Source organism: Phascolarctos cinereus, unplaced genomic scaffold (genome assembly GCF_003287225.1).
Source record: "Phascolarctos cinereus isolate Bilbo 61053 unplaced genomic scaffold, phaCin_HiC Scaffold_7;HRSCAF=346, whole genome shotgun sequence".
NCBI lineage: Eukaryota > Metazoa > Chordata > Mammalia > Diprotodontia > Phascolarctidae > Phascolarctos > Phascolarctos cinereus.
In genome coordinates this window covers 86,483,230-86,498,993 of record NW_027556180.1, presented here as the reverse complement: position 1 = coordinate 86,498,993, position 15,764 = coordinate 86,483,230, and the positions used below count along the sequence as shown (strand labels likewise).

At 36.9% G+C, this 15,764-nt stretch overlaps 1 protein-coding gene across 1 annotated transcript in view; it reads right to left on the bottom strand.

The window, feature by feature from the left end:
- Positions 1-2,523: 2,523 nt before the first annotated feature.
- Positions 2,524-15,764, bottom strand: part of CATSPERT (catsper channel auxiliary subunit tau) — a 105,867-nt gene continuing 92,626 nt past the window's right edge. Inside the window, 3 exon segments of the mRNA XM_020970540.2 lie at positions 2,524-3,017; positions 10,005-14,330; positions 15,337-15,414. Coding sequence (XP_020826199.2) covers positions 2,652-3,017; positions 10,005-14,330; positions 15,337-15,414 — 4,770 coding nt within the window. The 3' untranslated portion in view covers positions 2,524-2,651.

The window sequence follows — 15,764 nt, the reverse complement described above, 5'->3', positions numbered from 1 at the left end:
GTTTATTCCATCAATTTGGTTTTCCCTTTGAGTGATATGACCCAGTTTTAGCACAGGATGTTTTTTCTTATCTCTCCAATTAGGAAGAGCTTTTACACAGACTGCTAGATTTGTTTAAGAGATATAAAAATAATTCTTATATAGCACTGTCCTTATTCTCTAGGAGTTTATAGTCTAGACTCTTAGAGCAAGGACTCTTAACCTGGAATCTATGAACTTATTTTAAAAATGTTTTGATAACTATATTTCAATATAATTGGTTTCCTTTGTAATCCTGTTATTTTATTTTATACATTTAAAACATTATACTAAGAAGGGGCTCATAGGCTTCCCCATTCTGACTGCCAAAAGGGTCCATGAAACCACAACAGTTCTTTTGCTCTTCAATATATAGTATTCCAAGACCTGTGGTCTTTTAGTGTAGGCACTGCTAAGTCTTGTGTGATTCTAATTGTGGCTCTGCCATATTTAAATTGTTTTTTTTTTCTTGTTGCTTATAATATTTTCTCCTTGATGTGGGCCGTGGCATCCATTCTTTTACTAATAGATTGGCTTCGCTGGCTTGCCTCTAGATATTACAAGCTGCTTGATAATGATACAAAGTCTGCATGGAAATCTTAAGGCACAGTCCCTTTTGTACTGGGCTGTGACAAAGGAATTATCAGACTCAAGTGGGGGAGGGTCTGAGAGTGGGGGGGGGCAGGAATGATCCACTGTTATGAATGATCCCATAATTTGCTCCACCAAGCTTTCTCCACGTAATTTACCCAGTCCCCTGGATGAGTCACAGAAGCAATTTAAATAAACAGTCATCCTAGGCTGCAAGTACAATTTGAAGTTCCTAAAAGCATTTATTTACAAAACAAACACACTCTCACCCATTATGTGGATTGAAGTAGTTATAAAATAGCTGGGTCTGGGACCTTTCTCTGGTAGGTGTCCTCAGAATCAGGATTAAAGCAATTCTTTGATGTTTTTTCTTAAATTTGGTGAAAGGTGCACATATTTCAGGCTTGCAGATTCAGTAATGTGAATTTAGAAAAATAAAAAGTAAGAGATAGTTCCAAGCCAGATAGATGTTCAGAGGAGAGAAGAAATACACAATTAGTATAATTTATAGGACTGAAAGTTAAGAAGCTACACTAAATATAATTATGGGCAAATTCACTTCTCTGTGCCCCATCTTCCTCTGTAAAATGAGATGAGGCAATCTTTAGAGTCCCTTCCAACTCATTCTATGGTCTCTCAAAACATTTTGTTTTTAAAATAATTGCCTAGTTTTGGTATGTGGTAAACTCTGATGAGTATAATTAACCAAACAACATTTTAAAAAATTTCTGATGTAATTATCTTGCTAGAGAATTATGTCTTTCTTTTATTCTTTACAAGAAACAAGAAAGCTGGCTAACATATGCAGACAGGAACTACTATCCAGATGTGAAAATATAATCACACTTCCAGTGTAGGCTCATCCTAGCCATGTTTGAAAAGGTTCTTTTAAGACAGCCACAAGTTGATAAATGTTTTTGGCCATACACTATGAACAATACAATCAATCACTTGAAATATCATAAAAGTATAAATGGCCTTTCTCCAAGAAAGACCTACAATAATGTTTTTGTGGAATCAGATTTTACCAAGTGGAAAGGTTTCCAGAATGAGCCTAGAGATAACATCTATGTCTCTCATCCAAGCAGGGAACAGCCTCGCTGCTTCTGACTCAATTCCCCGGAAGACCATCTACTAATGCTAAGTGGTAGACCAGGAATTGTGGAAGTATACATGCAAATTTGTGAATGGAAGATTTAATGCAACAACTTTCCATACTATCTAAACTGTCTTAGGAAATGGGTTTCTGATGTAAAGCTATTGCAGTCTAAGACTGTCCTGTGATGGAGATAGGTTCTCCTAATAGGAAAATATTTGCCTCATGTTTCTTTGTGCACACTTAAAAGCTACATTAAAATAAATGGGATCATTTGAAATACCATAAAAAATGACCTGTCTCCACTAAAGTACTATTCCATTGCTTTTTGAAGGTCATCTGAGAGTCTTATTCAAAGCAGCTATCCACCAAGTTTTAGAAAACAACATGATCTAAATTCAAGATTTGTTCAGGCCAGTAATTAAAGAATAGTTGAGTGTCAACTATCCAGTACTAGTGCATATGTATAGGCTTTTTAACTGTGTGCCATCTTTGTTTCTCAGTATGTTTCTCTGATAGTTGTCTTCCTTATTACATCCTATCAGTTGCTGCCCAGAGCCCAGTAATCAAAAGGTGTTGGAAATATTCTCTAGTGGAGGAAAACTAAGTCGAATTCAAGTGCAATCAATCCTAGATAAGACTGACTCTTGGCTAAATAGCATTTTCTAGTCATTATCAATTGAAGACTGAGATTAAAGATTAAAACCCCTATCTGCATAATCATGTCAAACTGCACTCCATTTAAAAAAATTTTTTTTAAACCATTAATAAATGGTCAATAGTTCCCTCACAGTCTCATGAATAAAAATACATATATATGCATCATAAATGTTTATTTGTATTTCACTGAAAACAATGACTCTAACAAGATGAAATTTTGTAGTGAGCTGCTAAATAAGAGGACTGACCTATTCTCATTTCATTGGTGGGGGGATTCATGATGTACTTAATAATCATCCTCATACTTGCGTTTCACATATGAACTGTTTAACAACTGTAGAATATCACAAATGACTGAACATTTTTCAAGATCTTTTAGGTCTTTTTTCTGATGACGTTCCTCTAGACCTGGGTTTGCAGCATTTACATGAGATAAGCCTGCTGACACTACCCGTGGGGATGTGAATTTCCCAAAGCTTTCTTTCAATCGTTTGTTAAACTCTGGAGCAGTATTTGGTCTTGCAAGGTTTTTAAATGTACACTGGTTATTATCTGGGCTTCTTCCCAAGTCAAACCTTGCTCTTGCTTTTGCTTTTTCGAGATGCTTAAATGAGGCCACATGTAAATCTTCCTTTTTATTTTCTGAAGAGTCCTAAATATTAAAAACAAAAGCAGAGTAGATTAATAATTTAAGCTTATCTGACTTTTTAAAGTTAAAAGGAATATAGCTTATACAGTTAGAAGGATAGAATAGTAGCATATGCCAGATAGGCAATCCCCAGTGTACAAATATTTTTCTTACTGCTCCTCTCTCTAATCCATACCTCCCCTGAATCTTTGCTACTATAGCTATGGTGATGCATTTGGAGCTTTCAAAGATCTGTGGGTTCAGGGGTAGAAGAATGGATAAAATACTATTAAAAAAAAAGACAGCTTAATAGTAAATGAGCCTGGGGACTAACTAAATTAATCAGACAAGACTAATCTGCCTACTCGGTGGCCTCCCTAGCATATCTTCACCCATAATTTGTGAAAAATTTCAATTTTATTTCTGTCACCTAAAATTATACTAATTATTCATTTGGCTTAATGAACATCATTTTCATTCCTTGGGGAAGTTACTGAGAATTTATACACATCAGGTTTTTTCCCCCTAACACCTAGCTGAGACAAAGGAAATGAGAGCTTTGGGGGGGGGGGATTTGGGACAATGAGAGTGGGAAGCTAGGTAATTTTGTGACCTTGGGCAAGTTAATTAACTTCTAAGAGCCTCAATTGTCTCATCTATAAAATGAGAAGGTTGAACTATATGTGTACTAAGTAAGGTCTCTTCCAGTTTTAAATCTATCTATAACCCTGTGTTCCTACTTCCAATAATCTCATTTTATACAGATAAGGAAACTGGGTCTGCAAGCTGAAATGATTTACTTAAGGACATATAGCTTGACAGAGCCAAGATAAACTCAGAACTCCTAGTCTGATACCCTAGCAATCTTATGTGTGTATGAGGGTGGCAGTGGAGAAGTGAATGATTAGGGCAGTCCGAAAGCACTAGAAGCTTGACGAGAGGGACACTAGGAGGTGGCGAATGTTTTGCTATTTATACATTTTAACTGTGGTTAGTTCTGCATGCAAAAAAGTGAGAAAATGTCTTTCCATTCCTCCTCCATCTAGACGAACCCCAGGGGATCCTAAAAACCAGAATTTTGGTTAATACTGTTAGTGATGTAATTCAGCTGGTTTGCGGATTAAATGGGCTTTTGTGGGTTGGCCTTGGATTCTAAGAGCCATTTACAAAAACTTTACAAAAAATTCCCATTTTTTTCCATGAAAAAAATGCATCTCAACTTCCAAACAACCAATATACAAACTTTCAGAATACATCCTGATTGCAAATTGGGGACTACTTGTACACCGTCTTTGGCATACCGCTGAATACTTTGTATAATTTTTAGATTATTTCCAATAACATAAAATTTTCTGATATCCATGAAAATAATTATTTTCCTACACACAGAGATATGCTCTGACATAGAATTAGTACATTTATCAGAGCAGAATTTTTCATGTAGGTAATATAATTATAATACATAGATGCACTTAAGAATTAAGAGGTATAGGCATGGGTAACCACATCACCTGGCTGGTATCTACTGGGTGCTCCTCCAAGTCCAAGTTCCCTGAACACTGTGATATTTGGTTCCCTCTGGGGGATGCTGGAATGTTAAAGAACCTGATGAATGAGCTCAACTAAAAAAGTCTTTTTTTTTTTTTTGGCTAGGCAATGGGCTTAAGTGACTTGCCCGGGGTCACACAGCTAGTAAGTGTTATGTGTCTGAGGCTGGATTTGAACTCAGGACCTCTTGAATCCAGGGCCAGTGCTCTATCCACTATGCCACCTCGCTGCCCCTAAAAGTCCTTTTAACAGTCAATTTTGTGTGCTATCAACTTTACTAAAGACACAAACTGAATTATACAGTGCTTCAATGGAAGAGATGTTCCTCAACTTTCCCACTGTACATTACAGGCATATTTCCCAGTGCCTTTCCTCAGCACCCAGTTAAACAATCTTAAAATTCCACTGTTTATGAAACCCTAGGGTAATTAGCAAGATCCTTAACTACTTAAAAAGAGTAATATTAAGCTTTTAAGGGATTTCCTTTTAGAAAGGATTGGGCATGTGATTTCACTGATATATAGATCACTCCCTGGTGAGGAAATTACCTCTCCCAATGAAGGATGCTTTCTTTGAAATTCATACAGCTAGGTCCCCAATTAGTGCTTGAAGTGGTTGCCTTATTCAAATTTGCACTGTATATTTCCAATGAAAATGAAACCAATGACCATATTTTACACAATTACAACTTCAAATAGTATAAATTCTAATAGATGATACTACTTCATGGAATTTATTATTCATACTTAATCTAGCTGTAATCTTAGAGAGTTGCCTAGAGTACTGAGAGGTGAAGTGATTTGCCCATGGTCATACATCAGTATGTGTCAGAAACAGGAATTTGAACTGAGGTCTTCCTTTGTTCGAGGCTGGCTCTCTATTCACTATTCTCCATATGTATGTATGTGTGTATGTATGTATGCATGCATGTATGCATGCATGTATACACATGCATACATACACGTATATACACATGCACATATGTATATGTGGCAATATGCATGTGTATATGTCTACATATATACATATATGTATGTATGTATCTTTAGTTTTCCCCTATACCAGCACATACATATCATAGACGTACACAATACAAAATCATTGAAAGTGGGAAAAGTTATCTCTCTCCATTTTCCCATTTTCCTTCTAACCATTAAGATTATATATATATATAATATATTTTTTTTTCCTGCCCAATTTAAGCTTTGGTACTGTGTGACTGACCCCCTGATTCCAGGATCCAGAACTCATTCTTACTACCATACTACCCTCTGTAGCCTTTTGTGGCCTGGCCTGGGAACCTAAGCATCATTTGTTCCATTTTTTTTTCCTATGAGAAGATGCGTAAGGTAAGACTTTTTTGTACTATAAAGTATTTAAATGCACCATCCAAATCAAAAGAATATTCCCCAAACCATATTCTGAAACAAGTTCTATTTCTCATTTAAGGGAATAATTTACATGTAACAGAAAACACAGATATTCACTCAAATAAGTCAATTTTATACATAAAATTCAGTTCTTGAGAATTTTCTCAAATATAGACAACTTTCAGTTATCCATGTGTGAGAAGGAAAGCAGGGACACAGATAATTCAAAGCAGTCAGTAAGCCTCCAAACCTTTTGTTTTTCAATTCAGTGCAGGGTTTGTTTTTTTCTTTAGCAGATTTAGCTCCCTAATTCACAGAACTAGAAGTGAGCTTAGCTGTCACTGAGTCCAACCATCTCATTTCACAGCTAAGGAAGCAAAGGCTCAGGGAGGTCATGTAAGTGCTAAGTGGAAGAGCTGAAGCTTGAACCCAGGTTCTCTGACCCCAAATCCAAACTTGTACACAGTAGGCACTCGATAAAGGCTAGCTGACTAGATGATAATGCAGTGTGGTGGGCAGAACACTAGGCCAGCCCGAGCCCAACAATGATTAGCTGTGGCCTTGGGTGAAGTGATTTAATCAATCTGAGCTCCAGGTTCCTCATCTGTGATTTGAGAAACCTGTCCCGACAACCCAATGAGGTGGTTGTGAGGAGCAAATGAAGACAACGTGAAAGTGCTTTGAAAATTGTAGAAGTACTATATACATGTAAGGTGATACTAATTAATAGTAAAAACTAATTTGCATTCCTGTGCAATTAAACAAGCATTTATTAAATGTCCACTATGTATGGCACTGTGTTACATAGTGGGGATAAAAAGATGAAATGAATTTCAGCAGAAGATAGCCCAAGATCAATTTGCAGGGCAGAGAGAAGTTAAAATGGACTTTTAAAAATTTGCAGTTGATAATTCACAAAATGATTATGAAAATGCAGCTCATACATGGCAATATCTCCCAGCTGTCCCTACAGACCCAAACCCAATCTGAATATGTAAATGTGTCATCAAGCACTCAGGACCTCATGCTTTGAAGGGAATTTTGTGATTCATTTGGTGTGAGGTTTAAGATGATGTTTGACTTTCAGAAGAATGATTTGATTTAGGGGGACAGTCCGTTTACTACATTTTGAGACAATTAGGATGCATACCGAAAGGCAGAGCCAAGATGGCGGAGTGAAAGCAGTGACTTGCTTGAGCTCTCCTCCAAACCCCTCCAAATACTCATAAAAAATGGCTCTAAACAAATTCTGAAGCAGCAGAACCCACAAAAAGACAGAGTGAAACAAATTTCCAGCCCAAGACAACCTGGATGATTGATCAGAAAGGTGTATCGTGCCGGGCTGGGAGCGCAGCACGGTGTGGGTGCACAGGCCACACCCATGGGCGCGCAAGGCTGCAGCAAACCTGGAGCAGGCCTCAGAGGACTGAATCTTGGGCAGCTGTGGAGGTTTCCAGACTCCTCAATCCACCAATCCAAAGACAAATTAGAAGGTCAGTGGGAAAAGTCTGTTTCTGTGGGTGCCTGAGAAAGGAAGGCAGGGTTTCAGCTCCATTCCCCAAGAGCGTGGCCCTGTGGGGGGGCCACTGCTTCCCGAGCTTCCAGCCCACAGACTGAGGGGGAATCCAGTGGCTGATCAGAGAGGGACTGCAGGGATCTCTTTGCCAGTGCTGAGGCAGGAATCTCTTGCTTTGCCCATGTTTGGATCTGGGCCACAGTTCTGGGCAGCGGTGCTGGGGTGAGGAGGAGCGCTGGCTTGGTGGAGCTTGGAGTGGCTGTGGAGAGGAGCCCCTCATCACAGTTACAGGACAGAAAGGAGTACTTGTAGTCGCAGGCCAGGAAAGGAGTAAACACCTTGCCTCTTATCATACCACCTTGGAAGAACTGAAAATTTACAGGTCCCTACAAGTATCTCTGAAAACAGCTGTACAAACCCCCCAAGCTTGGGACAATACATTCTCCACATTGGAAGCAGATTCGTACCTTAACAAAGAGTTTAAAACTCAAGTAATTGGCCGGGATCATGAGCAAGCAGCGCAAAAAGAGTCAGACTATATTATCTTACTTTGGTGAAAAAGAAGACCAAAATATACAACCAGAAGAAGACAACAAAGTCAAAGCCTCCAAGAAAAACATGAATTGGTCCCAGGCCATGGAAGAGCTCAAAAACGATTTTGAGAAGCAAGTTAGAGAAGTAGAGGAAAAACTGAGAGTGATGCTAAAGGAGACCCAAAAAAATACTGAAGAAAATAACACCTTAAAAAATAGCCTAACCCAAATGGCAAAAGAGGTCCAAAAAGCCAATGAGGAGAAAAATGCCCTAAAAAGCAAAATTGGCCAGATGGAAAAGGAAGTCCAAAAGCTTACTGAAGAAAATACTTCCTTAAAAATTAGAATAGAGCAATTGGAAGATAGTGACTTTATGAGAAATCATGACACAGTAGAACAAATCCAAAAGAATGAAAAATTAGAAAACAATGTGAAATATCTCATTGGAAAAACAACTGACCTGGAAAATAGATCCAGGAGAGAGAATTTAAAAATTATTGGACTATCTGAAAGCCATGATCAAAAAAGAGCCTAGACATCATCTTTCAAGAAATTATCAAGGAAAACTGCCCTGATATAGTAGAACCAGAGGGCAAAATAGAAATTGAAAGAATCCACAGATCTCCTCCTGAAAGAGATCCCCAAAGGAAAACTCCTAGGAATATTGTAGCCAAATTCCAGAGTTCCCAGGTCAAGGAGAAAATATTACAAGCTGCCAGAAGGAAACAGTTCAAGTACTGTGGAACACAATCAGGATAACACAAGATTTAGCAGCTTCTACATTAAAGGACCGCAGGGCATGGAATATAATATTCGGAGGGCAAAGGAGATAGGATTACAACCAAGAATCACCTACCCAGCAAAACTGAGTATAATCCTTCAGGGGAAAAAATGGTCATTCAGTGAAATAGAGGACTTTCAAGCATTCTTGATGAAAAGACCAGAGCTGAATAGAAAATTTGACTTTCAAATACAGGACTCAAGTGGAACATGAAGAGGTAAACAGGAAAGAGAAATCATAAGAGACTTATTAAGATTGAACTGTTTACATTCCTGCATGGAAAGATGATATTTATAACTCATGAGACCTTTGTCAGTATCAGGGTAGTTGGAGGAAAAAAATTATATGTATGTATATGTAGATAGATAGAGGGCACAGGGTGAGCTGAAGATTAAGGGGTCATATCTGGAGAATAAAATTAAGGGATGAGAGAGGATTATACTCGGAGAAGAAGAAAGGGAGAGGTAGAATGGGGTAAATTATCTCACAAAAAAAAACCAGAAAAGTCTCTTACAGTGGAAGGGGAAACAGGAGAAGGTGAGAGGGAATGAGTGAATCTTATTCTCATAGGATTTGGCTTAAGGAGGGAATAACATACACATTCAATTGGGTATGGAAAGCTGTCTTACCCTACAGGAAAATAGGGGGGAAAGGGGACAAGAGAGTAGGGGGATGATAGAGAGGAAGGCAGATTGGGAAAGGGGTTAATCAGAAGTAAAAACTTCTGAGGAGAGACAGGGTCAAAAGAAAGAATAGAATAAATAGGAGGGCAGGATAGGATTAAGGGAAATAGAGTTAGTTTTTCACAACATGTCTACTATGGACGTGTTTTGCATAACTGCACATGTACAATTTATATTGAGTTGCTTGCCTTTTCAATGAGGGTGGGTGGGGAGAGAGGAAGAGACAAAATTTGAAACCTAAAGTTTTAAAAACATATGTTTAAAAAAAATGTTTTCACATGCTACTGGGAAATAAATATATGAAATGGGGTACAGAAGTCTATCGTGCCCTACAGGAAAATAGAAGGGGAAGGGGATAAGAGAAGGGGAGAGAGATAGAAGAGAGGACAGAGTAGGGGAAGGGATATTCAGAATACATGCCATTTTGGGGTGGGGGAGGGAGGAGATGGGGTGAAAAAAAAAAGAAAAAATATAAAGGATGCATACCTACATTTCCCCCCCACTCCTGGGGTGAGAACAAAAGTGAAATATTTACTGGCCTTTACCAAAAAAAAAAATAGATCAAGAAAAGCATTATTACATGTAAATTTCGTTTTCCTGCCCAAGGAAATAGCAGTGTCCTTTGTGAAGACTTCCTTAGAAGCAGTCTTGTGGCCGGCTGGGAGGCTGCTAAGATCTTAGCTGTCCTGTAAAGGGGCCGTTTTTGTTTCTCGACATAATCTCTTTCTCGTCGAAGTTTAGACTTTAAATTTTCTGTTTTTAAGACTTCTGGGAATATGGATGGTTTTGAATTGTTAATGTCTACAATTCTACTGTGGTCAAAAGATTGTGGGGTAGTTGCACATTTTTCAGTAGCAGTTTCTTTGGCCTTAACGCGAACAGCTTGTAACTCTTTGTGGAACTGGGTCACTGTTAACAGGGGCTTCTTTTTGTTGGTCTCTTTGGACTTCCCATAACATTGGTCTTTCAAATTGGATTTTTCCTCATCATCAGAATTTAAATACGCATAAGTATTACTCGACGAGGATAACTTGGATTTGTATAAATATTCCTTAATTTCTGGTTGGACTTCAGAATTCTGGACACATGGTATGAATACTGACTCAGGTTTTTCCTTGACAGTCACTTTATATATGTTAATATGTTCTTTTTTTCCCAGAGGCTTGATTTTCAAAGTACCTTTTGAATGGCTTGTTTTTGGTCTATTATACCAGCCATGTAGGTCTTGGATCTCCTCTTGAAAACCGTTTTTTTCTACTTGTGGCAATCGCATTAAATTGTGGTCTTTTTGTTCCCTTCTTAACACTAGTTTTGTTATTCTTTCTGATGAATTGTTAAATAGGAACTCTTGGCTACTTTTTCTTGAAGCTTTTACTCCTGTTAGACCATGCTTTCCAACTCTTTCTCTGATGTATTGCCTTTCATCTTCTCTCACCAATGATGACCTTCTTTTAATATTATGCAAAGTAAAATATTCCCTTTCCAACTTTCTGGCTAGTTCTATATTTGAAAGCCTTTCATCAGTAACCTCTTGTGACGTATGTCTTGGAAAAGCTTTGTAACTTTGCTTTTCGGAAGGCCTTTCCTGACACTGGTTTAGTCCTCTTAGATCTGAGCTTAAAAACTTTAATGGTCTATCACTGGAATTAGTCGAAGACATGCTCTCATTAATATTATGGAACTCCTTTTCTGTGATTAGTCCCATGTTTGAAAGCCTTTCTATGAAAAGGCTTTGAAGATGTTGGCTGAAATCAGATTTTAGATTTAATATTTCATTTTCTGAGATAACTGATAGAAGGTCTTGTATGGATTGACTTAAAGGACTTCTCTTGTTTAGTTCACTCTCTCCAGAAAAACTCCTCTCTGGATAATCATGTCTTACTTCATGTGAAAATGGTGGGACAGTTTTAGTTCTATAAGGAGGCAAATTATGATATCTATTCTCAGACTCTCTTTCCCTGATTAATTTGGTTTCTGTATGGTTATTTAGTATATATTGGTGGAGGATTTCACTTAAAAGAGCTCTTAATCTTATTTCTAAATGTTTATCATCAAATGAAGAGCAATTTGAATTATTTACAGAAGGCATGCTTTTTTGGGAAGTTTCTGGAAAATCTTTGAAATTATTTTGCTCTTTTGGAGGTATTTCAATCTTGAAAGAAATTGGCAATTCTTTTTTATCATTTATCAGATAAAGACTCTCAAAGATTTTTGGTAAATCTTCCTTGGGGAATGGTCCTGATTCTGAAAGTCTTTTTACAAGAAAATTCTGGATGTATTTGCTAAAATTAGCTTTTAGATGTTCTGCTTCTGATCCTGATAGATACTCTTCAAAACTGCAGTAGTTGGGGCTTGTAACAGGTTTTGCATTGAAATCATCTGATTTATCCATGCTAATTGTCGAATTAGGGTATAATTCCTCATATTCATTTTCTGGAACAAAAAAGGTTTGGTTTTCTTTTTCCACCTCTGCCCCTGATGGTAAGCCTAATTCAGTAACGTTCTCTGTGGAAAGATCAGTAAAGACATCATTTTCAAAAGATTTTAGACATGTTCTATCTGAGTCACTAAGTTTATGTGTGACAGAAGTACTTGCATTTTCCAAACCAGAATCGAGTTCTTTTTCTTCAAAACTCTTTTCTGTATATAATTGATCTGTCTGAGGTAAATCTTCTTCTTTATCCTGTGGGAACTGGTTTTTTGAACTCTTCAGTGATAATTTCCAGCCTTCTTCCATCATTGCGGGTCCTTCTTCAGGAGAACTGGTCTCATTATCTAGCCATGGATTCTCATAGTCTTTATCTAATTCTATCACACTGACTACGCCAGACTCTGAAGAATCTGAAGGAAATGCTTGTAAAAATATGTGCCTCACATAAGATTTAGATTTTGATAGATCTACTCCTGAATGTTTTTCATGTGGTAAGTGACTTGTTGAAGCTAAACCGTTATCCCAAACTGTGAGTGAACTTTGTGGAAAGTCCAGCATTGATACACTGCTCTCTAAGTCCAGTTCTGTGATTTGTCCCTCAGAGGAAATTTGTTCTATGAGTGACACATCCTCTGGGCTTTCAAAACTTTCTGCTACACTTAAAACTGAGATACTGTGTATTACCTCTTCTGAACTCTGACAATATTCTTCTGGGTGCTTCTTTTTGAAGCTATGCTTCCTTCCACTTGACAAATCTCCCTCTGCTATACTTAACTGTTCCTCGGACTCATCAAATGTCTGAGACATATGGCATTCTTCCACTTCTACTTCCTCTGTTAATTCTATTTGGCTTTCTGTTGGACTATCCTTTAGTACTTCTTTTGAAAATGATTTTGAACTTAAACTTTCCTTTCTAGAAATCTCACTCTGATCATTCTTCACAATCTTGAGGACATTTTCTGAAGATTTTGAACTTGCATTTGTGTTTTCTGAAACTTCTGTCTGTTCACTTTGCACAACCTTGAGGTCATTTGCTGAAGATTCTGAATCTGAACTTGTCTTTCCTGAAAGCTCACCCAACTGTTCACCTTGCACAATACTGAGGTCATTTTTTGAAGATTTTGAACCTGAACTCATCTTTCCAAGCTCATTCAGCTGCTCATTCTGCACAATATTGATGTCATTTTTGAAAGATTCTGAACTTGAATTTGTCTTTACTGAACGTTCATCCAACTGTTTACTCTGCACAATCTTGAGGTCATTTTTGAAAGAAGATTTTGAACTTTCACTTGTCTTTCCTGAAAGTTCACCCATCTGCTCACTCTGCACAATCTGGAGGTCATTATTGGAAGATTTTGAACCTGAACTAGTCTTTCCTAAAAGCTCAATCTGTTCACTCTGCACAATCTTGAGGTCATTATTGGAAGATTTTGAACCTGAACTAGTCTTTCCTGAAAGCTCAATCTGTTCACTCTGCACAATCTTGAGGTCATTCTTGGAAGATTTCAAACCTGAACTAGTCTTTCCTGAAAGCTCACTCAACTGTTCACTTTGCACAATCTTGAGGTCATTTTGGGAAGATTGTGAAATTGAACTTGTCTTTCCTGAAAGCTCACCCAACTGTTCACCCTGAACATTCTTGATGTCATTTTTAAAAGATCTTGAACTTGAACTTTTCTTTCTTGAAAGTTCATTTAACTGTTCACTCTGTACAATCTTGAGGTCATTTTTAAAAGATTTTGAACTTGAACTTTTCTTTCCTGAAAACTCACTCAACTCTTCATTCTGCACAATCTTGAGGGGTTTTTTTGAAGATTTTGTACTTGAACTTTTCTTTCCAGAAAGCTCAGTCTGTTCACTGTGCACAGTCTTGATTTCATTTTGAGCATTCTCCAATACATCAGTCTTGAAACTAACTAATGTGTTGTCATCTAAGGTCTTCAAACTCTGGCCTTCCTTTTCTACCTCAATCTCCATAAGGAATCCTTGTTTTGAAAATAATTCTTCTGAAAGGTCCTTCAAATCATCATTTAAAATCGATTTTAGAACCATTGTTTTTTCTAATTTTTCTAGACTTGGTTGAAGCTCTGATAGCTCTGAAAGGAGGTTTTCCTGCCCTTTCCCAACCAAATCTATATCTATAGTAAAGGTTGATTGTCTTTCAAAACTTTCTAAAGAAAGACTTGATAGTCCTCTTTCCATCTCTTCAGTGTCTAAAGATTTTATTGTAAAGATGTCAGGATTGGAGTCCCAGGAAGAATTTTCTGAATTTTCTGTTAAGCTTGATGAAGTTGGTGCGTAAGGAGGGTCTTGATCTTCATGTTCTATCATCTCTGCATTTGATGTATCCTTTTTAACAACGGTACAGATAGGCATATTTTGGATTCTTTTATAATTTTCTTCAATGGGAATTTCAATAATATTCCTTAAAAAAGGCTCAAACTTTCCCCTCTTCCTAATGATGGTTTTCTGGCACTGTAATATTGAAAACAAAATAAAAACAATAAACAGCAGTAAGAAATTTTGAAGCATTTCATATTTTGAATTTATAAGATATCCTTGCCTAATTTTCTGTGAGTACATTTCTGCTCAGTATGATCATAAGCATAACCAGAAAAGGTACTGTTTTTTTAAAGGAACATTTACAATTTGATAGAAAAATTGACATTTTAAAATCAATTTTCTTTAGCTCCCAAGAGTAAAAATCAGCCCGTATGTATATATTTGATGAACCAATCCACAATGCCTAGAAGCATATTTTTTAACAAAAAAAATTCACAATAGACCTTTAAATACCAATTCAATTAATAATATTATCTTTGTTTGATTAGATAGTAACTGACTCCACCAATGAGTCCTATAAGGATAAAAATAACCTACACTGTAATAGAAATATAGGCTGACTCTGAAATGCAAAATATGTTGTTGGATAATCTTCTAAAATTTCACAGTTATTTGGCATCTGCCCTCAAGGCAAGGTGTCAGAAGTAACTGCTGTACTCCATTTGACCTGCACTTAAAATGTGGCACCATGCCACAATGTAGCCCGGTTATTTGATGAGGCTCAAATTCATCTAGCAATGGTAAGGGAAAGTGCCAAAACCAGTTCTGTGATGACAACAGTTTAGTGTTATATCTGTAAGCAGTTTGGTAATAGCAATGATTAGACTATTACCAAAAGAGACAATGATAAATTTCATCAGTTAAGAGCTCACATCATATAACATATAAAATATGAACTAGATAAACTAATATTTGCTTTAATTTATTTTTAATTTAGCATATCAGTTTTTATCAGTGTTATATATTTCAATGAATAAACAATCAATCAACACAATCAAACAATAAATCCAAAAACATTTATTAAGTGCCTACTGTGCTAAGTACCATTTTGACTTTATATGCCCAAAATATGTATATAGATGCACCAGAAAAGATAACAAATATAATAGTTAATAAGCTAGGATAACTGAGGACTCACCCCTTCAAATAGTGGCATGCTTTGAGGACGTGGTTCTCTAAAAGGGTAGTCCTCTGCATATATATTCCTAATAACAATCTTGAAAAAAAAGAAGTTCTAGTTTTAGACTACAGAATTCCTCCCAGAGATCACTGAACTCTTTTATGATAGTACTTCATCCACAGTAAAAGGGCAACTTTAAATCTAAGAGTATCTCTCACACAAAAACCTCAACATGGTAGGTTTTCCAAATATCAAAGTCTTTACCAATATAAAGATTACAGCCCTGCCTTCTTTGATATTTTAGATTAAATCTTCCCATTGAGTTTGTGAGCTCAAATCATTCACAAAGAGAAAAGCTATTATCATTAAAAAAAGAAAAGAAAAAGAAAAAGTGCACACCAATTCAGGCAGAAGTAAAAAGAAAAAAAATACCTGAACACAATGCA